Raw genomic sequence first — 24,262 nt, 5'->3', positions numbered from 1 at the left:
GGCCACACGAGAGTGACACATGTAGATGAAGAAGCCAAGTCAGAGCATTTAGATGATGCAAAGAGGGGAGAAATCCTTGTTATTAGGAGAACCCTAGTAATTGGAGAGGAGTTAGATAAGAGGAAGAGTTTGTTTCGCACTAGGTGCAAGTTGAGTCACAAGGTTCAAATTCGAGTTCGAGATTTGCTACTATTAAATTTGGATGAAGTTCGGAAAGTGTAAAAAATTCAAAAATAAATTTGACATTAAATTTGCCTTGCATAATTTTATTGTTTTAAATATGAGTGATATATACATAAATTTGTCAAAATAGTTTAACATTGTTAAAAAACTAAAAACTCTTGTTTTGTTAAAAATTCGAAATTTTGTTTTGAAAATTACGAAATATAATTTACAAAAGTATAAGTAAAAATTACTAAAACAATATTAAATTAAAGTTTATTTAAACTATAAATAAAAACTTTCAAACGTACCTTTTAATTTTTTATAAATAAAACATATCAAAACCAAAAAAAACCTAAAAAACACCATTTTTTTAAGAATACGAAAACTGGAAAAAAATATTGGGAAGTGGAATTGTAGGATTGTGCCACTGAAGTTGCAATGCCCAGTTTGAAGGTTGGGTTGCTTGACTTGTAGGCACACATTGTTGATGAAATGCGTTTAACCCTAGCCCTCTATTCTCCTCCAACTTAATGTTCGTTGTTGGTATCTGCAAACCGTCTGACATTTGCAAATGTTGTCGCTCCTGTGCCTTAGCTGGTATCCTCAAAAGTCAACTGCGAGCTCAACAAGAAAATTTTAATACAAATTATCATGTTATTTTCATACGAATTTTAATGATATTTTTCCCACCATTTAATGTTTGTTGCATATTGAACTTCATGTTTAAAGTTCGTGGAATGCTGTGACATTGGGTGTAGGTGTGAGGATAAGTGTTGTGATGTGATTATCGATAGTGGGAGCACTAACAATTTGGCGCTAGAGAAGATGGTCACAAAGTTAAACTTGAAGAGATAGAAGCACCCACATTTGTGCCTGATTGCGTGGTTGTAGGATGACCACAAGGTCATGGTCAATGAACAGTGCTTGGTGAAGTTCAAGATTGGAAGCTACCATGATGAGGTACTATGTGACATCATACCAATGGATGCATGTCATATGTTGCTGGGAAGGCCATGATAGTATAGTAGGCGTGCTGTACATGGTCATGCACACACTTATTCTCTGATAAAGGATGGAGTTAGGCACAAGTTGAAACCCCTAATGAAGAAGAAGCAAAGGTATGCAATAGTGCTAGGGTATGTCTTATTGATGGGAGAAAAATTCTGGATGGTATGAAACATCAACACTTGTGTTATGCTTTAATTCCTAGGGTAGATAAAAAATGTAGTAGAGAAATTGCAATAGAGGGTTTTAGGTCTGTTAAATGAGTTTCAGGAACTCATGATTGATTGCTCTTTGAAACAACATAGGCAACGCATATGGGGAGCGGGAAGGGCATAGATAACCAGTGTCGACAAGCTCACCTAATTATTACAATAATAGATAAGTCATCTATTATTAGTTAATGGTTATCTATTGTAAACATCTATTTAGCTTTAGTTTGCTTTTGTTTTTTGCTTTCTCTAGAATAGAATGTTTCTATTCTTTACAATCGTTTCCTAAGGAAACATTGAAACATCGTTACATTCTTTTGTATAAATTGACCGTCTGGTCTCTGTTAATAACAAGCAATTACGGTCTCTGTTAATAACAAGCAATTTTTTACCAATTACTTCCGTAATATGGTATCAGAGCAAGGTTGAATTTTTTTTGAAAATAATAATTTCTTATTGAAATTATCTGAACCTTATTTTCAAAATTATATTTTCCCTAAATAATTTTGCTTCATTATACCTAGTTTAGGCTAGGGTTTGGATGAGACAAATCTGCAACTCGGGATTGGAAATCGCGGCTCAGTCTGTAAATCGCAAGTTTCTTTTCAGTCTGTAACACGCGTGTTCGAACAAATCACAGGTTTTGTTCTCTGTAACTCGAATTGAAAAATCGTGTCTTCAAATTGCGGGTTGTCTTGGATACAAATCACGATTTTCTTTCGCTACGGCTCTAGTCCTTTTTCCAACTTGTGACTGGAACAAAAATTGCGGCTTCAACCTGCACCTGCGTGATTTTCTTCCAACTCACGGCTCTGCGTTTTACAAAAACAACTACTCCTGCCACATCTACTATTATTTGGAGGTCAAACATGATTTTTCAAGCACTGTCTTAGTTTGTAATCATGCTCTGGGAAGTAGATCGACCATTTTGTTCCAAGAAAATCACCATTCTTTCTGCAAATTTGACCTTCTAAGCCGTCGGCTAGGGTTTTGCACGAAACCTTATGTTTTGAGCTTGGGAATTATTTTTGCTTGTAGATTCTTGATGGGTTTTTCGAGAGCTCAATTGGGTTGTCATCCGTTTTTCTGGGTGCCTCGATTTTCGAGCCAGTGGATTCAAAAAATGACAGCATATTTCTTTTGGGTTTTTCGAGCTCTTTTTTGGGTCCCTCACTAATTTTTTCGGGTCTTCCATTTTTACCTCGAAGAACGTGCCTTCATAGATTTTCACAATTTTCCTTGAAAAACGTGCCATGGCATCTCTAACAAACATTCTACTCGAGCATAACTCCAAATTCAATGGTTGAAATTATGGCACTTGGAAGTAGCGGATCATCGCAATTTTTGAATATCAGAACACCAATCAACTTGTTCTGGGTGTTATGAAGTGTCAAACTTCTCTGGGTCCTAATCAAGATACATGGGGATTTGAATAATTGAGAGGCAGTGATGCTTCTCGAATTATTTGTGGCAGATGATTAGCTTTCTTAGATTCCACCCGGTAAGATAGCTGTCGAGATCTGGACACATCTCAAAGGTCTTCATGAGACATTTGACAAAAACAGAGCCTTCTTTCTAAAACACACTTTGCTTTCTATTGTCATGGATGAGCGCACCTCGCTCTAGGCACACATGAATCGGATTCAAGAAATTCGTGATCAGTTACTTGCCATTGGTCGCAAGATGGAGGAAGAGGATATTGTGGTTATCACTCTTCGGAGTTTACCAAAATCCTATGAGCATTTTATTGACTCTCACATCATCTATGTTGATTTGAAGTTCACTGATCTCTGCACACTGCTGCTTTAGCAAGATCAGTGGAAACAACAGTTCAGTAGTAGTTCCAGTTCCACCTCCATAGAGCAAGCCTTTGTTGCGAAATCCTTTCAGAAGGATAAAAGCAAGTTTCAGCAGCCTCTCAATAGAAGTCTTTTGCTCCAGCATCAGATGGTTCTCGAAAGAACATTCAATGCAACTACTACCACAAGTTTGGACACATGAAGGTTGAATGTTGGAAATGCTTAGCTGCACAGTTTAAGCAATTAGGTTCGCAGCCCAAAGTGAACAGTGCAGAACACACCGAGTAGGCAAAATCTTCCTTTTACGCCTTCGTGGCTAAAAGACTTGCAGATCATGTGAAGTCGCCTGCCTGGTACATTGATTCAAGTGCCTCTCGTCATTTCACTCACCGCAGAGACTGGTTTATTGACTACCAACTTTATTCACATTGTTATTTTTGGTGGCAGAGAAGAGTACACGGTTGTCGGTAAAGGCAACATTTAGATTCAGTCTGCTAGGAGGAATCTCATATTCCTTGATGTGTACTATGTTCCTAGGATGGAACTAAATCTACTCTCAGTCAGTCAGTTGCTGTAGCGTTCTCCACACTTGGCAATCACCTTTAGTTCACATCAATGCACAATCATTGATCGGGCGACTAAGTCTATTGTTGTAGTGGATCTCGAGGATCATGGTCTTTTCAGACTTACTGATTTTGGTGATTCTCAAGACTTAGCTATGGCTGCTTTGCGGTCTTTTGTCAACACACTTTGGCATCAGTGATATGGGCACTTAAATGTGCATTATCTCTCCCAGCTTGCTCGGGATGAGCTTGTTCTTGGATTGCCAGAGATTTAGACTCAATAGCTTGGAGTTTGTGACGCATGCCAGGTTAGGAAACAACATCGCACACCTTTTACCAGTGGCGACTCATGGCGAGCTTCTTAGCTACGTTAGCTTGTACATGCCGATATTTGCAGCCCTATGGCCACTCCTTCTGTTCTTGGGTCCAGGTATTTTTTGTTGTACGTTGATGATTTTAGTAGAAGAATGTGGGTGCATTTCCTTAAAAAGAAATCAGATGCATTTCTTATATTTTAGAAGTTTAAACCTTTAGTGCAAAAAGACTTTGGGAAATCTATTATTACTCTTAGATTAGACAGGGGGGGGGATTTTGTTCTAATGTTTTCTCCAACTTCTTGGATACACATGGCATCAAATGCCAGTTAGCCACACCCCACGTGCCACAATAAAATAGTGTAGTTGAACGTCAGAACAGGACAATCACCGAGATGGCTCGATCCATGCTTGAACACAAACATGTTCCAAAGCAGTTTTGGGCAGAAGTAGTTTACACTGCAGTTTATTTGTTCAACCAGTAACCCACAGTGGTGGTCAAAGGTAAAACTCCGGAAGAGGCCTAGTCAGGTTGCAAGCCTAGAATCAGTCACCTGTAGGTTTTTGGCTCTCTTGCTTTTGTTTGGATCCCTGATGTGTCACGCACCAAGTTGGATGCCAAGAGTTAGAAACTCATGCTTGTTGGATATAATAGTCTTCACAAAGCCTATCGCCTGATCGATGTTGAGACATTTCGTCTCATCTATAGTCGAGATGTAGTCTTTGATGAGCAGCGAGGAGCATTCATGCCTATTTCTCCTATTCCTGATCCAATAGACCAACCTATGATGGCTCATGATTTGGGAGTTTGGCTTCCATTAGCTCCAGTAGCTCTAGTTATAATAGTGATACCTGTACAAACACCTCCGGCTTCTCCTGCAGGATCACCTCGCTTTGTAGATGCTTCACCTGAGTTTGATCCAGATTCTTCTAATGAGGATCCTGCTGATCAAGCATCTCGTGGTACTAATGTTGGTCATTCTCCTATCCGGCCTAAGTGGTGGGCCAAGGCACTTGTTGATCTTCGTGATGATGAGCTCATTGATGGGAGGACTGCTCAGAAAAAGAGCAAAACTATAGATTCTGTTAACTTTGCTCTCATGGCCAACATTCACAGTGTGTTTGAACCTCAAACATATTCCGAGGTTAAAGGAATTCCAGAGTGGAAACATGCCATGACATTTGAACACCACAGCTTGTTGAAGAACAACACCTGGGTCCTTTCTGATCTTCCACTAGGGAAGAAACCCATTTGCTGCAAATGGGTCTACAAAATCAAATACAAATCGGATGGTACTTTGGATAAGTACAAAGCTCGTTTAGTGGTGAAGGGCTTTTCTCAACGTTAGGGCATTGATTATGAGGAGACCTTTGCTCCTACTGCAAAGATGAGCACCATCAGATTAGTCCTAGCCATGGCAACACAATTTGGTTGGAAGGTCCATCAGATGGACGTCAAGAGTGTTTTCCTGAATGGTGATCTCCATGAAGAGGTCTACATGATGCAGCCTCCTGGTTTCAAGGTTGCTGGTAAAGACCATCAGGTTCTCAGATTGGTAAAAGCTCTCTATGGCTTGAAGCAGGCCCCTCGGGCATGGTACATAAAAATTGATAAGTACCATAGTGATCAAAGCTTCAAGAGGAGTTCTTCAGACTCAAATCTGTATATCAAGACTACTGATAGTGACATCATGCTTCTGGTTATTTATGTGGATGATCTGATCATCACTGGCAGTTCGACATCTTTGATTTAGGGAATCAAACAGAATTTATGCCAGTCTTATGATATAATTGACCTTGGGCTCATGCATTATTGCCTAGGTGTTGAAGTTTGGCAACAGTCTTCTGGTATATTCATCTCTCAGTCCAAATATACTAGGGCTTTGTTAGACAAATTTCGTATGCAGGATTGCAAACCTGCATCTACACCTATGGAGAAAGTTCTCAAGTTATTGGCTAAGTCTGATTCTCCTTCCGTTGATGATACTACATATAGGCAACTAGTAGGCAGCCTCATCTACCTCTCTGCTACTAGGCCTGATATCAGCTTTGCAGTTAGCTATATTTTACACTTTATGACAGATCCTAAGGCTGATCATTGGATGACAACAAAGTGTGTGCTTTGTTATGTGAAGGACACTTCAAATTATGGACTTTTGTACTTTCAATGTTCTAATTCTAAACTTAGTGGGTTCACAGATTCAGATTGGGTAGGCTCTGTTGATGATAAAAAGTCAACGTCTAGATATGTGTTCAGTTTGGGACTCGGTGCAGTCACATGAACCAGTAAGAAGTAGCAGGCAATTTCTCTCTCCTCTATAGAGGCCGAATATAGAGGGACTTATAAGGTAGGATGTGAAGCTGTTTGGCTTCATCGGATGCTTGGGGATATGCAGATGTCACCGGCAGGACCAACTACTTTTGTTTGTTGATAACGAAAGCATTATCAAGTTAGCACAAAATCCAGTCTTCCACGAACAAACCAAGCATGTGGATGTTCACTGTCATTACATACGCTAGCTGGTTGAAGACGAGACTATAGATTTGTAGTATGTTCCTACCATAGATTAGACTGCAGACATTCTCACCAAGCCTCTTGGTCCTAATAAGTTTGTCAAATTCAGAGGACAACTTGGTGTGTTAGATAGATTAACCATTAAGGGAGGGTATTATAATAATAGATAAGTCGTCTATTATTAGTTAATGGCTATCTATTGTAAATATCTAATTAGCTTTAGTTTGCTTTCGTTTTTTGCTTTCTCTAGAATAGAATGTTTCTATTCTTTATGATCGTTTCCTAAGGAAACATCGTCTCATTCTTTTGTATAAATTGACCATCTGGTCTCTGTTAATAACAAACAAGTATTTACCAATTACTTCCGTAATAGTATCACACGGGGCTCACTCTGACCCCGTGATAGGAGCTCAAGAATTTGTTTCTGTTATTATTAATGTTTTTAGACAATTTAACTAGAACATTTTCTTGAAAAATAAATCTGGTTGAGGTGCGTTGAGGTGCTCTAAGTCTTGTAGGAATGGCGAAGAAATGTGCATGCTTAATTGACCTATCCACACTAACATAAATGTAGTTCTTTCTTCCTACCTCATGAAGGCTTATAATAACATCCTTTGACACTCTTTCTTATTGCGAATACGCTTATAACAAATCTGTGGGAAAATTTGATCTGCTATGTTATGTTTGCAGATTGTATGATCTGTGATATGCTTGAGAATATTTTCCTTAAGACCTTTCTAGGGCAATATTTATTTATATCTATTAGAGTTGTAGAATCCTTGCTGTCTAGCCATTGGTGGATCATAAAAAGCTTTCTCCTTCATCTTAGGTTTGAGTACGAGGGAAATTCCGTTCTTATATAAAATGAGACTATCTGCTATTAAATACTTCTCATCCTTCACTCTTTCATTTAAAATCTAGTAGCAATGCATTATAAGTATATTGTTCCATGGTGGGAACTTTTCAAACAGTAGAAATGGAATAGAGAGAAGGCATTTTGGATAAAGCATCAAAAACTGCATGGTTTATACTCTCCATGTGCTCTACATGAAAATCATAAGCTTTAAGCTTACTCATACATTTTTGTTGACTGTAATTTAGGTCAATTTGTCTATGGAAGATCTTCAAACTATTATGATTTTTTGTGATCACAAATCTTGCACAAATGAAGTATTCTTATTAAAATTAGCTAGATGATGCATGATCGCTAGCATTTCCTTGTCATATATAGAAAAGTCCTTTTTGAGTCTATTGAATGCTATGAGATTTTATTTCTACATTAGAAATTTGGAAAAGCAAATACAAGGCATGAACTTGTTACTTTCTTGAGTTTCTTAAAAGTGTCTTGAGCTGTGTCATTCTATGAGAAAGCCCTCTTTTTAGCCATATTAATTAGAGGTGCAACTAGTTGTGTCATGGCCTGCCTGGAACTAGGGCAAAATAAATAACATTCATACTTAAATAATCAAAAAGCTGGGCAATTTAACATATGCCAGCTGATCCTGTATTTTAAACATTGAGAAAAAAATATTTAGGAGTGTTGACCCACCTAATTATGGGCAATTTTGAAGAGTGCCAACCCAATTCAATTTAGCAACAAGGCTTAAAAATATTAATCTATATAAAGAGGGCTGGTTCAGATGATGCTCAAAAGGTGTGGCCCTTGCCAAATAAGACAAAAAAAGGAGAAACTAGTCATCCAACAAAGGGCATCGATTAGGAAGAGAAAAAAAGAATAGAGAAATAAGAGATAAGAGCAGATGACCATTGACATATAGAAGCATGCAATTATAATATATAAATCATGATCAGTCTTACAGCAGACACAGCTATGCATATTTGCAGCAGACTTAAGATTACATACAACAGACACCTTATACAACAGATTTGAGAGTAGAATATAGGGATGGAAAAGGGGATCATCACACTGCTCATAGAAATAGAAGTCAACAGTTTGAGGGAGATTAGTTTGTGCAAGGATTAGTTTCAAGAGGTGTAGTTATATTATATTCTGGTTATAGCATCATAAAGGATCATATCAGTCTCATTTGACAACATACTTGCATATACTTGAGGAATATATCAGAGATATCAGTTGATCAATATATCGATATCGACATTATCCTTTAATCTTGCCTACAGGATAAGTCATACCTTGTACACCAGATTATATTGCATTCACTACCTATCAGCATCTTCAGATCTCTTCTGTATATCAGCGATTTTTTATAAAGACATCCCTTATAGATATCAGCTTCACCAGGAAGACTTACACAATTAGTGGAGCAGAGTTATCACCATTGTTGTACAAGTTTGGTCAATAATCTTTTTCTTGCTCAATGCTACGAGAATTAACTTATTCTTCTAAGGCCTTAATCGTAAGAAGTCTCCTGCAATTAAGGCTATAAGTAAATAGTCCCAAACCCTCAAGAGATCCAATAAGAGGACATTGCAAGTTGTGAGAAAACCTTAGCAAATGTCTGGGAGTATCTACAAAGGCCACAGAATCCTCTCAATTGTGTTGATGTCATAAGATGTCTCTGACCCAAGATGGCCTAGTTTTTTGTTGATCCATCCAAACATTGTAAGTGTTAAAACTAGAGCCCAGAAATCCATGAAGATAACCAGCAATAAGAAAGAGAGAAAACTGAAACAAAGAACACCAGAATTATCCTGGGAAAACCCTTCAATGATGAAGGGAAAAACCCAGCCACACAACACAAATATATCTTTATTGATAATGAAGTGTTCAAGTGTACAATATCCTTTGCTTGATGCGAATATATACCAATAGGAAAGACTCTTCACATTATAACCGAAGGTCTCTTGAGATTCTCATAACTCCTATAATTAATTATAACTCTTCGAATATTCATGCCTCAATGCATGTGAATGACACCTGTCATTTATATTTAATATTACAAATTAAACTTAAGTGTCCTTTTCAGCTGAAGATGACAATAACAGTAATAACGTCCAGATTTTGAGAGATAAAGATCTCTATCGCAGGTACAAACTTTAACATTGAGAACCAATGTTATGGCTCAATTATAAAATCTTTGTAACCCCAAGCTCACACATATTTCCCTTAGCAAACAGAGCTTGTTGCCCGAATATTTCAAAGATTATATCCATGTGTCTCAAGTTGTCTTCTAATCTTTTACCGAATATCAATATCATCAAAGAACTCAAAAACAATTTTTTTCTGAAGTGACCACTTAATACTTAACTCATGGTAGACTATAAAGTGGCTGGGGCTTTTTTTAGACCAAATGACATGGCTAGAAATTCAAAGTATCCAGATTGGCATTTGATAGCTATCTTGTCCACGTCCTCATTACACAAGGAGACTTGATTGCTTAGGTCATGTTGGTGGTGTTTTATGACACAAGCAACTATGAATAAGATACTAGGGGTACGCGATCCTCTCATGAAATTTTTTTTCTACATGCTAAACAAATGAACTTTTGAATTTTCTTTTTCTGACAAAGATTTCTAAAACAAAGTGAAAAATAGGAGGGGTTGAGAAGATAATTCGGACTCTAAATTAATTCTTTGAACTAATCCTATGAAATATGGAGACAAGACTACAAAAGTGGAAGCTGAAACCTTTCCTTGTCTCTCCAACTTCAACAACTCCACAATAATGGTGCAATCTTATAAGGTATTCTAAGGAATTTCACATCATTGATATTTAGAAACATTCAAACAGTGAATACAGTAATGGAAGTTAAGTTTTTCTATTGCAAATTCAATGTAAATTTGCAGAATAGTTGAATATCATCCAACTATCAAAAGTATGAACATATTAATTCGACAATGAACATTGCCACCAAATCCTTCATTTGCTATAACAACTTGAAAAATAAAATCTACAAGTGAGAGACATAAACCATGCAACTTGCAAAAGATATTTAAATTCACCAATTACTGAACCATGTATTTACTTGAGCAGCTTTTATGCAACAATCTATGAATCTCTCCTCTACAAATGAGAGGAGTGGGGTGGATTCAAAAACGGATGAAGGGTCTAGATCAATTTAAGATTGACGGGCAAGATTTAGAGAACTATACCCTAGTTAGGGTTTACAATTATTATCCAGTGAGAATCAATTACAAATGAACATGTGATGGAGCTTTCTTCTAGAAGAAATCATCTGCTATTTTTGATGGAACTCTAAAATTTTGGCAAATTTTAGAATCCCAAACACCATGTCAAGAAAATAATGAAGGTGGTCAAAGGATTGTGTTTAACAGAAATGAATAACAATCATATAATCAGGTGACAAAGATGATATTGAACATCAACATATATATGCAGCAACACATATTTGGGCAAAATTACCTCGGCAGTATTAATTCTGAAGTTTGATGAAGAAACAAACTAATACAAAGACTCTGACATACATATATCTCTACCATAAATAAAATCTGAAGGAGACACTGTGGAAGAGTCAAAAATGATAAAATAGAGACTGTTTGTTGCAATAACAGAATCATATTAAATGGAGTATATGTTTCCTAAGCTATGGAAGATAGAGCTTGTTAAAATTGGGGAGGTCCAATTCGATCTAGAAGACCAAATGCTGTTATGAACCCGCAGCCTAATATTCAGCCTCAAGTTATCAATAGTCTACCTACAAATAACTTTGGTACAGGAAGACCAAAATTTAATTTTCAATTTCCAAGTAGTTTATCTACTGATAACCCTGGTGGAGCAAGGCCTAACTTTTTGCCTCAAGTTGCAAATGGTTTATCATTATCTACAAGGTACCTGAGCAACAGCAAGGCTACAATGTGCAAGCTTCGCATGGCATTTCTAATCAAATGAAATGGCAGTTTCCCCCGAGTCAGGAACCTCATCCTATGAGTTTTAATTCAAACATTTGTCGCCCACCAATAGGAAGGTGGCCTCTGGAGCAAACCTCATCAGAGTTTATGGGTTCTCGCCGGCCTCAAATAAGTATTACTTTACGTGCCTTAGACTTTCTCAAACAGAATATGATGGCGCCTGCAGAAGTAAATATTATTGAAGAGATGCATATTTCTAATTTTAATGTTCGTGAGCTGCTGGATAATTCACTTAAGCAAATAGAAATAGTAACACTGAAACCACCGGGAGCAGGACCTTTATTATATCTTCCTCCCAAATGTTCAGATTTGGAAATGCGTGGAGCCTCTCAACATTCATGATAATTATCCAAGTGAAGTCTGGGAGGAATTTCACAAGTTCCTCTTAAGTTCAGATGGGTACGAGCTTGCTATTAATGCTAAACGGTGGCAATGAGAAGCGATGGGTATATGACAAATATCCTTCGCGTCTAGACTCTCCATGGGGATTTGCGGCAGAAAGAAAACACTGGACATCTCATCTGCATAGGGCACCTTGGAGCACGCATTTTCAGTGAGCGATGAAACTAATATACCTCCTGTTACCAAGTATCAATATTAGGATCAATGATCACACACGTCAGATATGGGCGCCATCAGAAGTATGATCCAAACAAGAGGAACAAAGGATAATTGTTTCGAGCATCTGAATCTACAATTCTTCGATCCAAGGAAGACGCAAATTAGGAAGAATTTGTGTAGTAGAATGGAGAAGAATATGAAGCGTCCTTTTCTTCATAAACATAAAATACTATGCCTTGAAATAATAATTATGCAACTTTAATAAAGTTCAAATTATAAACTTTAATTAGACTTTGTTATACACCCGATTAAAATTACTTACAAAGGGGTACGATTTATTTTCATGAAAAGGAAATGACTTTTGAGTTTGAAAAGTCACATTTCTTTAGATATTAAAATATAAATAGTGAAATATTAGAGGACAGATAGAGAGATCCGAACATTCAGATTGAGAAGAGGCATTTCATATTTATATTTTATTGTAAGGAGGAATAAGGGTTCAATATGATTTTATATTGAAGTTCCATTATTTTATTATTATAAAATTATTTTATTTTAATAATAAAATAAAAATGTTCTTTGAATATTATTAACGGCATAGAGATTTAAACTGAGGGGAATCGTCCTTCATAATTATATTTTAAAATTTTGTGTATGATTTTGTTATCAGATAAGTGGACATGGTCAATTAAGCATTTTAAATTTGATCATCATAGGTGTTGTGAAATATTTAATTGTTTCCACAGCTGTGTTCGATTTGTCTCAGTGGAGTTGAAATTCAATCTGGACTAATTTAAGATTGCATCATAATTGGTTTGTCGCATCTAGATTATCAAAATTATTGACAGTACAAGTGCATTAAACATTATGAAGTTGTATGTAAAAATTCTCTGAAGTTGACTCTATCGCCCGGATGAGCAAAGGGACTGGTCTTTTTGTTGAAGTCAAAAAATCAATATATTCCTCCTGCAAGCATCAAATTCATTATTTACAAAATTTATACAAAACATTCAATCATCAAGTATTCAGCATCCAGTTTCAGTTTCATTCTTATTGAGTTCAAGGACCTTGCTAATCGAGGAATTCGCAAAGTTTAAGTTCGCTATAGAAAACCCTTGAATTGAGTAGTCAGTGTTCAAGGTGAAGGTTTACCCGCCTGGTGTAGCGGAACCCAAAGTGTAGGGGAATCAAGAAGTATTCCCGTTCGTTGGCCAGAACTGATTGAGAAGTCTTATTGGAGAAGTGACAGGCTCTTGGATTTCCAATCTGCGGTTTTGGGAACCAACAATTTTGATGGAAGAAAAGATCGAGTTCGTTGAACTTGGAGGTATTGCGATGAACTTATTTGATTGGTGGAGACAGGTGGTCGCCTACCTCAGCATGCTTAGGGCCCGTTTGGTTGCAAGCGTAGGAATTGAGAATTAGAATAGAAAATTTGAATGAGAATCGAGAATGAAGCATAGGAATGGAAAAATGCAATTCAATCTTCTTTATCCCTTGTTTGGTTATGCAAGCTTAAATTGGAATAGGGTTAACTTGCAATCGGCGCCATTTGAAAATATTTCTGAAGATGCAATCGGCGCCATTGGAAAATCATTGAAATATTTGAAAATATTGAAAACAAAGTTCTAGCGCTCACCCCAAGTCAAAGCGGATTTGAAAATTTAATCAAATTTGAGAAAGTTAAAATGAATGCAAGAATAGAAATTCCAATTACAGGTATTTTTTGGAATGGACAAAAGCTCATTTTGGGGCTAAAATGAGAATAGGTATTCCTATTCCCTATTCCTATTCCACGCACCAAACAAAGAATACAAATCATATTCTAATTTCCTATTCCTATTCCGGTTGTATTCCAGCAACCAAACGGGCCCTTATCTCTTTGGCTTTGAAGAATTCTTCCTCAATTTTGGGAAAAATATTCCGAAATAGCATCATTTTAAACCTCCTTGAACTCAGAACTTCATACCTTTAAGAAATTAAGAGAGGGTATAAAATTTATGAATGCAAATTATGGAAATTCAATTATATCTTATTTTAATTTCATTTCGCATTCCTACAAACAAATTTTTCATCTTCAATCCTATAAAATTTGAATTTTCAATCAAGAATTAGGACAGAGTATGAAAAAATGATGAAAACATTGAATCTGCCCAATTCCGAGAATATTCAGATTGAAATCTTGAATCTGGATGAAAATCCCCTTCAAGTCTGCATTAACTTTTTAGAACCTTTCAATCAGATTAGAAAACCCTTTGAAAATTCTCAAGAAATTCTGAAAATCATCTTTAATCTTGAGAAAATTTGGAATTTTAATTGAAAATCCTCAGCAAACATGAAAATTCTAAGAAATGATCTGGAAATCACATCTAACCATGAAAGAGATCAAAATTTTGAATGGAAATTCATCAGCAAATATGAAAGTTCCAAGAAATGATCATCAATAGTTATGGAATTCAATTTGAAAATTGCCCAAAATTGCTACCTTACTCTGAAATCAGAAAAGTACTACTATCTAGAGCTCAATTTCCTGTTTGTGAATGAAAACAATGCCAAGCTCTTGTATTTATAGGAAACATTGATGTCAAGAAGAGATCAACTTGCTTTTGTTTTTTGATTTCTTTCCTTTATTGAATCTTAGAGAAGCTTTATTGAAAATATCCGTTTTTCCCTTTTTATTGAGATTTGACTTTCTTTTTTACTTTCTTCTAGAATCTCTTATGTGGCTACCTCTATCCCGCTTTCTCTAGAATTCTCTTCAAGTCAATCCTTTATGTTTTCTTCCAGAAGCTTACTTAAGTCGATCCATTTATGGTTTATTCTAGAATTTTGGTTTGCACGAATATTGAGGAGTTTCTCTCTTTGGGTGAAATATTTACATAAAATATAAAATGTAGTCATAAGTCATATTATTTTCCTTTCTTATACTGGTTATATTTTTATATAATACTGTTGGGATGTTTGAGAGTGGTTTCAAATCTTTAGAGTAATCAGATTGCTTCCATTGGCATTCTTCGCCATAGCTTTTCCTAAATAAATTTGATACTGGAGCAAGGATTGTCAAGAATTTTCACAATCTTGAATGCATTTCCTTGTTTTGAAATCCGGAACTTTTCATCGCTTTTCATGCTTTTTCATGTAATTTCAGACAAACTTGAAGTTGAATCAGGGATTTTACACTTGGCCAATTTCACAAATTTTGACCTTCCCAAAATAGAAACTTCTAAAAATATAATTTTTTGAAAAGCAAAAAAGCTTTCTCAATTTTGAAAAAACAAACAAAAAAGTAGGTACGCGGATAGGCCCATTCTTTCGAAAGTAGTTGTCAGAATCGACCTCAAGCAATGTTTATCTTTGTCCCCCTTCTAAATCCTTTGTGCCATCAGTATACTCATTTGGTCATGTTTTCTCCTTCCTACTTTTTGACATCCTTGGATTTGGAATGAACTCCTAAACTTCACATTGGCAAGAGAAAGGAGAAACTGAAACACTTGAACAAAAACCTTAAAAGCCAAAAACTGGGAGGTCCCCATTTGCAATGGGGCAATGTGTTATTATGTCACAAAAGGTCCATTTTTATGCAAATTGCTCTATGCAAGTCATCAATAATGGGAATAGGACACTATTCTCGATAGTCTTCTATTTCAAGATTTTATAGTCTATGCACGAAGAAAATCTTCTTTGACCAAGTTGCATAGGGCTACTGGTATGCTTGCATGGACAATGCAAAATACATCTTCTTGTTTACGGGGAATGGAAAGTATAGCTGTTTTCCCTTAACCTCTTTTCAAGTAATTTAGGGTTGAGGCCAAGGGACCTTACTTTCAGCATTCATTATTCAACAATAAACCTTTTGTAAATAAAGGTAGAAACACAGAAGATATGAAACAGAACACATGAAATTCAAATAAGAAGGAAGTGATGGTTAGCATGTGTGAACCTAAATAGAAATTTGAAAAAAGCAGCTGACTAATTGTTGTACTTTGGGGCAAATTGCTATGGTATATTATAGAGCAAAACCCTTGAATTGCAAACAAGTAGTCAAAAATATGCACTATGTATAGATAGCTACTCACAATCATTGAAGCAGGAATCTGAGGAAGGTAGATAGAATACACAAAATTCTAAAATTAACAAAAGAAATCCATGTGGTTGAAAACTTAGATGTACTAGAGAGATGATTTAATGATCCTATGCATAAATGCAAACCAGGCAATAATGTTGCTACTGGATCTCAAGGGTGTTTTAATTGAGTACTCTAGCAGATCAAGTCTGGTCAGAGAACAATAGAACAATATGTATGTATTGAAGAATATGAAAGGTAGCCTTTTCCCAATATGTTTGAATTGCTTGTAGAGTTCTCTGTATTCATCTTTCTCTTCATGTCACAATTTCTATTATCAACTTTATACTTTAAAATATCCTTTTTTGCATTTTACCATGTTAAGTCTTTGCAAACATAGAATACTTATTTCATGGAATTCATATATAAAGGTGATGCCATACTTGAGTTTGTACTAAAAGTTGACACGCATTTGTAGCCAGTTATTCTGAATTTTCTTGATATTTTCAGGACAACATGGAATCAGTGATTCCTAGTTTTTTTATATTCTTTCAGGACAGCATGGAATCAGTGACAGGTTTATTTGAGTAGTTTATCATTATTTTGGAGTCCCAGGTGTGTCATCTGACATGTAGTCTTTTGGTAGCAAAAATGTATGCTTTTCATAATATGATTAGCCTTGATGATTTCAAATGTGGGACTCATTTATGCTACGGATGTCTATTGCTTCTTTCTTGGCTTGTTTATATTATCATTACAATTGATATTTTTTGCAATATAGAATTTTTGATGTGCTAATTTACCAACTACATTTTTTCCATTGGAAAGGTCATGTGCTGTTGGAGAACTCATGTTAATGGCTGCATTTTGCAGTTATGAATGCAAACTATGTTTGACCCTACACAATAATGAAGGCAATTATTTGGCACATACTCAAGGAAAGAGACATCAGACAAATTTAGCAAAGCGTGCTGCTCGTGAAGCAAAAGATGCTCCAGCCCAACCACAACCAAATAGAAGGAAAGTTGCCCCAAAGAAATCAGGTGTATTATCTTAGATTCCTATATCATTATATGCATTTTTAAAATCATTTTTTAACTATTTACTATCAAATCCTAATTGCACTCTAGTGAAGTTTTTTGTTCCCATTTTTCTTATACCGCAGATTGTCAAATTGTAATTATTTTGTTTTGCAATTTGGGTAGTTTAGGGTTTTGCACTTCTTGCTATTCATCAGCATAGTTTTGGTATACTTATCTGATTCTCACTTAATCACAGTCAAGTGCAATGTCATGCAAATTCTGACATTGTTTTTTAATTATCATTAGATTGGAGCATCATCTTGAATATACTATGAAATATATTTGAGAGTACAGAAGAGGTATTTTTATAGTTTCTTTTAGCTATTTTGAGGGTCATGTGTTCCAATGATGACACTTCTGGCTGGCTGCAAGTTAACCTCAGAATGATTGAATGTGCTTATCTCTGGTCCTTCATATCCAGTCACTGGTGTTCAATTTATTTATCCTTTTCTTTCCTGGGTGAAGCTTTTGCAAGTTCGGACCTGGATTGAAATGTGTGGCATACTAACCTTGGAAAAATAAATGATAATGGGCCAGTTGTCATATGTAACTGGCTTTAAAAACTTGATGACCGAAAGAGTCTAGGTTTTTGTGAGTTTTTTGGCTTCTGTCTATCATCTATTTTCTGTGGGAGAGTGATGCATACTATTAGATAATGTTCTTACATAGACCTTTCTTATAATAAATTTTCCTGTGCACTCGCTTATACAAAACCAATTGAATACAATTATTCATGTTTTAAGAATCTCTTTTATTTGAAGCATCCTTTCTTGCACATGAGTAAAAAACATATTTCACACAGTATAGTTTACATATTGCAACAGTTTCCCTTTCCTTCTTTAATCTGTTGTTACCTGCTTCTTTGAATGGTGACACTTCCTTGCTCACCTTTCTGACTGCAGTTTAGAATTAGAGGTTGACACATGACAGTGAATCTCCATCTCGGGACACTAGCAAAATAATTCCCCAACTATCAATGTTGCGTTTTTGTTTTTCTTCCTTCACTGGGGCAATTTATTGCAATTATGGAAGTTGGATGGAAATATCTGTGGCATGCTATCCCATTTAAAACAGGTGGTAGTGTGACAGCTACTGGATGTTAACTTTACAGGTTTAAAATCTCAGTGAACCATGCATTCTAGGTTCTAGTGAGCTTTTGGCTTCTATTCATCATCCATTTTCCATGGGAGAAAGATACAAGTTATTTTACTTCTAGATAATGTTGTTACTTGTTACACAACATTTTCTGATATTAATGTTTACTGGGCACTATATTCATCCTATAATATTGAACTTACAGTTATTTGACTTTTGCAGTTAAAATTGGTAGGCCTGGTTACAGGGTTACTAAGCAATTTGACCCAGAGACAAAGCAGCGCTCACTTCTTTTCCAGGTATTTATGCATTTGTATTTTCTTGTAGATTATTGTTTTTGCCCAGGTGTAAATTTTATCTTTGCTCACAATTTTTTCCTTAATGCAAGCCATACAATTTTTTGCCTCAAACAGCTATAGAAGTCAGTATGATATACTTTAGTGAAGGGCAAGAGATCAGATAACTGGCTAAATGACAACAATGAATCATATAATGATGAGAAGAAAAGGAAGCTTTTTATTTCGTTAGTGAACAATTCATATGCCAACCCAGTGCATGCAAATTTTGATAATGACTATGCTACAGCATGCCACTTAGTGAAATGATATTTCCTTGGGTTTACATCTACTATTTATTTGAAAGAGATTGATTCACAGCAATAACAGATGAATTTGCAATTTTCAGAAATAGATAACTCACAGCGATGAGTAATACACAGCCGAATCTCTATTGGATTCAAGAAACTTATTACAAAATCTGAACATGCAAGTATTTGTCTCCAATTTAGAACATACCAGAAAATCGAATCTATGATTATCAAATTACAGTCCTCCCTTCCTTAGATTGCTGGTCCACTAGCAACCATAGATTAGGATGCTGCAAAATCTCTTCGCCTTCCCAGGTGGCATTTTTATCAGGTAAGTTCTTCCATTTAATCAGATAGTCCTGAATCATCTTATTTCTCAACCTCCTCTCCCTCCAATTAGCAATATCTTCGGTTACTAATTCCAATTTCCCCGCTTCATCCAATCATGACCGCTCTGGAGATGCAATCGTGTGTTGATCTAAGGCCTTCTTCAAGTAAGCAACATGCAAAAGATTATGAATCCTACTTTCTTCTGGAAGTTCCAATTCATATGCAACCTCCCCAATCTGCATAAGGATTTTGTAGGGCCCATAAAAATGTAGCTTCAGTTTTCCCCACCATTGCTCTTCAATGAAGACAACCTGTATTGTTGTGGACGCAAGAAAACCAAGTTGCCAACCTAAAATATTCTCTCAACTCTATGCCTGTCTGCATACATTTTCTGTTGATGTGTGCTTGCTGGATGTAATCGTTCAGTGCCTTGAGACATTCATGATAATGAATTGTTTCCTTTGCACAAGGAACCTTAGTGTCATCAAATGCCAAGTCAATGAATGACAAGGCATCATAGCCGTACAAGGCCTTGAAGGGAGACATACCAATTGACATATGGAAAGTGGGATTGTAACAATAATCACCTATGTGAAACCATCTAACCCAAGCACACTGCTGCCCTGAAACATAGTTTTTAAGGTAGTCCTCAACCCATTTGTTTGCAGTTTCTATTTGCCCATCCGTTTGATGATGTTAGCTGGTGCTTGGAGTTAACTTTGTACCTGCCAGTCAGACCAACTCCTGCCAAAACATATTGCTGAATCCACTGTCCCAATCACTAACAATGGTCATACGTAGACCATGCAGCCTGGACACCTCTCTGAAATTAATTCTGCAACCTAAGGTGCTGAAAAATCTGTTGGTGAAGAAATGAGGATGTTTTGTCAACCTGTCTACAACTACAAAGATACAATCTTGCCTTTGAACTCGTCAAAGACCTGTGATAAAATCCATTTATATCCCTTCAATTTCTGCTCAGGTATTAGAAGTAGTTGTAGAATGCCTGTAGGGAATGTGTGTTTTGACTTGTTCTTCTAGAAAGTCAAACACTCTCTAATATGCTATAATTTGTCATCTTTCAATCCCTTCCAAGTAAACCTCTCACGAATCTGGCGATAGGTTTTGAAGAAACTTGGATGTCCTGCCATAAGTGCACAGTATAGTGTTCTCTAAATTTTGGTCTTCAACATGTGTAATATCCCCTCTACTAATGAAATTTAACATTAGATCATAACAATTGAATATAAATGAATAAATACCTTGTTAACTTGTTTATAATAATAGAAATTGTAATATACAATATTTATAACTAATTAGGGAACTATGAGAACCCTAAATATAATAAATTGATTAAAAAGACTGAATTAAACAAAACTAAAATATAAAATAAGATTCAATATAAGTAAATGCTAAAAGATAAATAAATCAATATCAAATATTTGTAAGTAAGCTATAACTAAATTATACCTCTAAATAAATATAAGTCAACTGACACATTGGGTGACATGGCTAAAGGACTCGACTCCTATATGGGGATATATACATTTATAAATATGGTCTTGACCATTGAAAGAAAGATCATTGAAGGAAGAATAAAATATTGTCAATAAAGTACAGTCACAGGAGATGCAAGGAAAAATAAATATGGAAGGATGTCTGACATGTACAAAAGTTATTAGTAATATGAAAAGCCCATCCTACATGGACTCCACTGAATAGAGGGACAAGTGGATGCATGTATGTAACATGAAAAAAGCAAATTATTTTAATGATAACAGTTAAAGGTATTCGGATTGGTACAAAATTGGTGGTCCACTTGAGTATGCATTATTAAACAGGGATAATATACTCCAAAGCGACCCCTCTTATGATATAGCCGAGCATACACCATTAAAGGTTGACATTTGTATATTGCCCACACAAACATTGACCCACTGCCATAGTATAGTGACGTCACCCAATAGGGTATATAAGGACCCTTGTCATTATAATAATTACATATGTTGAGTGAACACCAAAAATACAATTAAAACATTATAGGATTAACATTTAATATGAATCTCAAGAAACTTTGTAGTTAAGCGCGCTCGAGTTGGAGTGGTACTGGGATGGGTGACCTCTTAGGAAGTCCCCGTGCTTCACCTTTGTGAGCATCGCCTAGATCTAGTGAGTGCTAAGTGATCCATTCATTCTCATGAGAGATGGATTTGTGTGAATCGCTACCCAGGAAACATGATAATGAGTTTGACATAGAAACCACATAGTTAAATCTTGATGGCAATATCACAATTTGACTTGCTGTGGAAAAATATCTCCTGCTTATCTAAAGAGTACTTACTAATATTATTAAAAGTGATTATTAAAATTGAATTGACCCTAATATATTCTTGTTGTTGATGTTTGATAGCTTCTGTCGAATAAGGAATAAAGAAGAGAAAGAGAGACACTTGACAGATTTAAAGTGTGAAAAAAAATTGTACCAAAAGCATAAATTGAGTGGCGACCAGATATAATGAGTTAAGGAGCGCAGAAACAATGAGTTGAGGAGGGAACACGATCAATAATCTGAAGTGTAACATATCCCACCAGAGTCTTCACAGAAATGACAATTCTCATTGATATTCCATGTGATTTCAAATCCCAAGAAGAGGCCCCCCCGGAGATTATTTTCATCACTGATGTCGTAGCTTTTGTTGGTCAAAATAACATCATATTGATCTGTCAAACTTCCATGGTATGATGTACTGTAAAATTTAGAAGGGAGGAAGTAGCGTAAATCGTTTGTTATTCTGCATTCAGAACACTTAATGGGCTGGAGATTTTTGTTATATGAAAGTGTGCTGTTGAAGATAAGAATAGTTCCCCATTTGTATTTGTGCGAAAGAGCAAATTTTCTACTATATTTGGTGAAATAATTAACCCATCAGCTGAAATAAGTTGGATGCTGTCAATCTACTAGATAGAACCAATCATGCCGCAAACATTTAAGGGTAAAATTGCATAATAAGGAACAAAGCAAATAGTGTGGCAGGGCATCAATTAATAAAACACACAGAGCAAACTATGCCCAAGCCTATGCAAAGACCATACAGATAGAAGTGCTGGTCAAAGGAGATTAAAGGATAGTTGAAGGGAAAAAAAGGTACATGTGGCATCGGGTATAACTAAGGCGAGGAGGAAAACAATTGCTAAAAATTAAAAAACTGAACCATATCCCACACAAAGTTGAGATTGAACATAACGACCACCATGAAAAAGACGTGATGCAGAATAAGGACCGTTGAACCACGCACAAGGGTTGCACACGTGTTCACAAAGGATGGATTCAAAGCAGTACTGATTGGAGTACAAAGAGGAACATGATAATTAGATGCCCGTATAAGAAGAAAAGTCATGAGTATACATTGTTCCACACATAAAATTAATGAGTCACACTCAACACGGGACATGGCAATGGCGAACCTTGGTCCAAGAACGGCATAAAAGGCTAACTATGCATTGGCTAACGTGATAATTACCCCTCATTCATACAATTTTTGAGGATGTACTTGTTATTACTTGGAAAAGTCATCACATCATGCTTATCAATACCTGGCTAATTCAAAATTGTTTAATATTTCATGGGCATTGTCACGTTGCCAAATATTAGTCAGAAATTTAATGGTAGAATAAAAGGTTTTTGTTTATACATATAAGCTTTGACATATCGTGGCTGCAATAGAATGTTTGATGGAAGGGGAAGATTAATTGACGTGGAGATATATGAATATTAATTGGTATCTATACAAGGAGTAATATCCCAATTCAACTTGATAAGTCATATCTGAGTAAGAATCAGATTTTGATGAGTGTGGATATCAAACACTTTGAAATGGAAAATGCGCATGTTAGAAATCAATACTTTAAGGTAGTAAGGACAAGTCACTAATACCATGGACCCACTGCCTACCAAGTAGGTATAATACTATAAAGGTAATACTTGATATGGTTATACTTTGTTGGGAATATATTCTTATATATAATTTTCTAAAGAATATTATTATTTAATATTCTTTACTATATATTATGAAGAGTTAAGATATAGTTGATTATAATAGATATCAAATATTTTTATGAATCTCTCATGTTATTATTTTTGATAAAAGCAATATTGTAAATATTCTTTCATAATTATTATTCTTATTGAATGGTACAATATAAATGTGATCATTATATATATAAAGAGATTAATTTGCATATATATATATATATATATAATAGAAAATTTCTAATAGATCATTTATATATAGATGATTTTAATAATCTATTTAAATGGAATATATGTATATATGTTCAAAGTATAGATTTTTATCCATATTTTATTGGAAAGATCTTACTTTGAGTATTATATTAGTCTCTCTCTTATTTGCCTTTCAATATGTACTATAAGAGCTATGGCCTTGATCTTTTCCTCTGAGAATGTTATTGTAGACAAAGGGAGATTGAGATTTAGAGGGAGCCTGACTTTTCATTATGAGCAACCTTGAAAGAGAGGGAGCAGATAGAGGATATGGTTCAGTAAACCTTTGATGATCTCAATCGTATTGATTCAGAGGAAGTAGACCATGTTGAGAAGGATTCTCCAGTGATCAATAATTTGTACTAGTCAGAGGATTGTGATTCATGAATAGACCTATGATTTTAATGGGCCTACCCCCTGTGTATATCATGAGGAAGTGACGACTTCCAAATGATGTCACTTGTATTTGCAGAAGTTATTGTAAGGTGACGATCTTACAACAACTTGTATTATGAGATCAAACAAATTGAGTATATGGTGAGTGTCTTGCACCTCAACATTCTAGCAGGGCATTACTCAAAGAGTATCTGGTGAATATCATTGATATTCTGGGAGGCCAATACTGTTGATATCAAATGTGATATCAAAACCTTTTGAGTACTAGATGAATATCATTGATATTCTGGGAGGCCAATACTCTTGATATCATATGTGATATCAAAACCTTTTGAGTACTTGGTGAATATCATTGATATTCTGGGAGGCCAATACTCTTGATATCAGATGTGATCAAGACCTTTTGAGTACTTGGTGAATATCATTGATATTGTGGGAGGCCAATA

General features: G+C 35.6%; 1 protein-coding gene across 1 annotated transcript in view; it reads left to right on the top strand.

Annotated features, from left to right (window-relative positions):
- The window catches only part of LOC149576769 (uncharacterized), a 46,020-nt gene that overhangs the window by 9,426 nt on the left and 12,332 nt on the right, over positions 1–24,262 (top strand). The window contains exons 2-3 of the mRNA XM_089819794.1: positions 16,919–17,088; positions 18,445–18,521. Coding sequence (XP_089675920.1) covers positions 16,919–17,088; positions 18,445–18,521 — 247 coding nt within the window. The remainder of the gene's footprint in view (positions 1–16,918; positions 17,089–18,444; positions 18,522–24,262) is intronic.

Source organism: Cupressus sempervirens, chromosome 1 (assembly GCF_028749045.1).
Source record: "Cupressus sempervirens isolate cs-2001-9-10 chromosome 1, ASM2874904v1, whole genome shotgun sequence".
NCBI lineage: Eukaryota > Viridiplantae > Streptophyta > Pinopsida > Cupressales > Cupressaceae > Cupressus > Cupressus sempervirens.
Note: the sequence above shows the minus strand (reverse complement) of the source record. Positions and strands in the feature narration are given on the sequence as shown.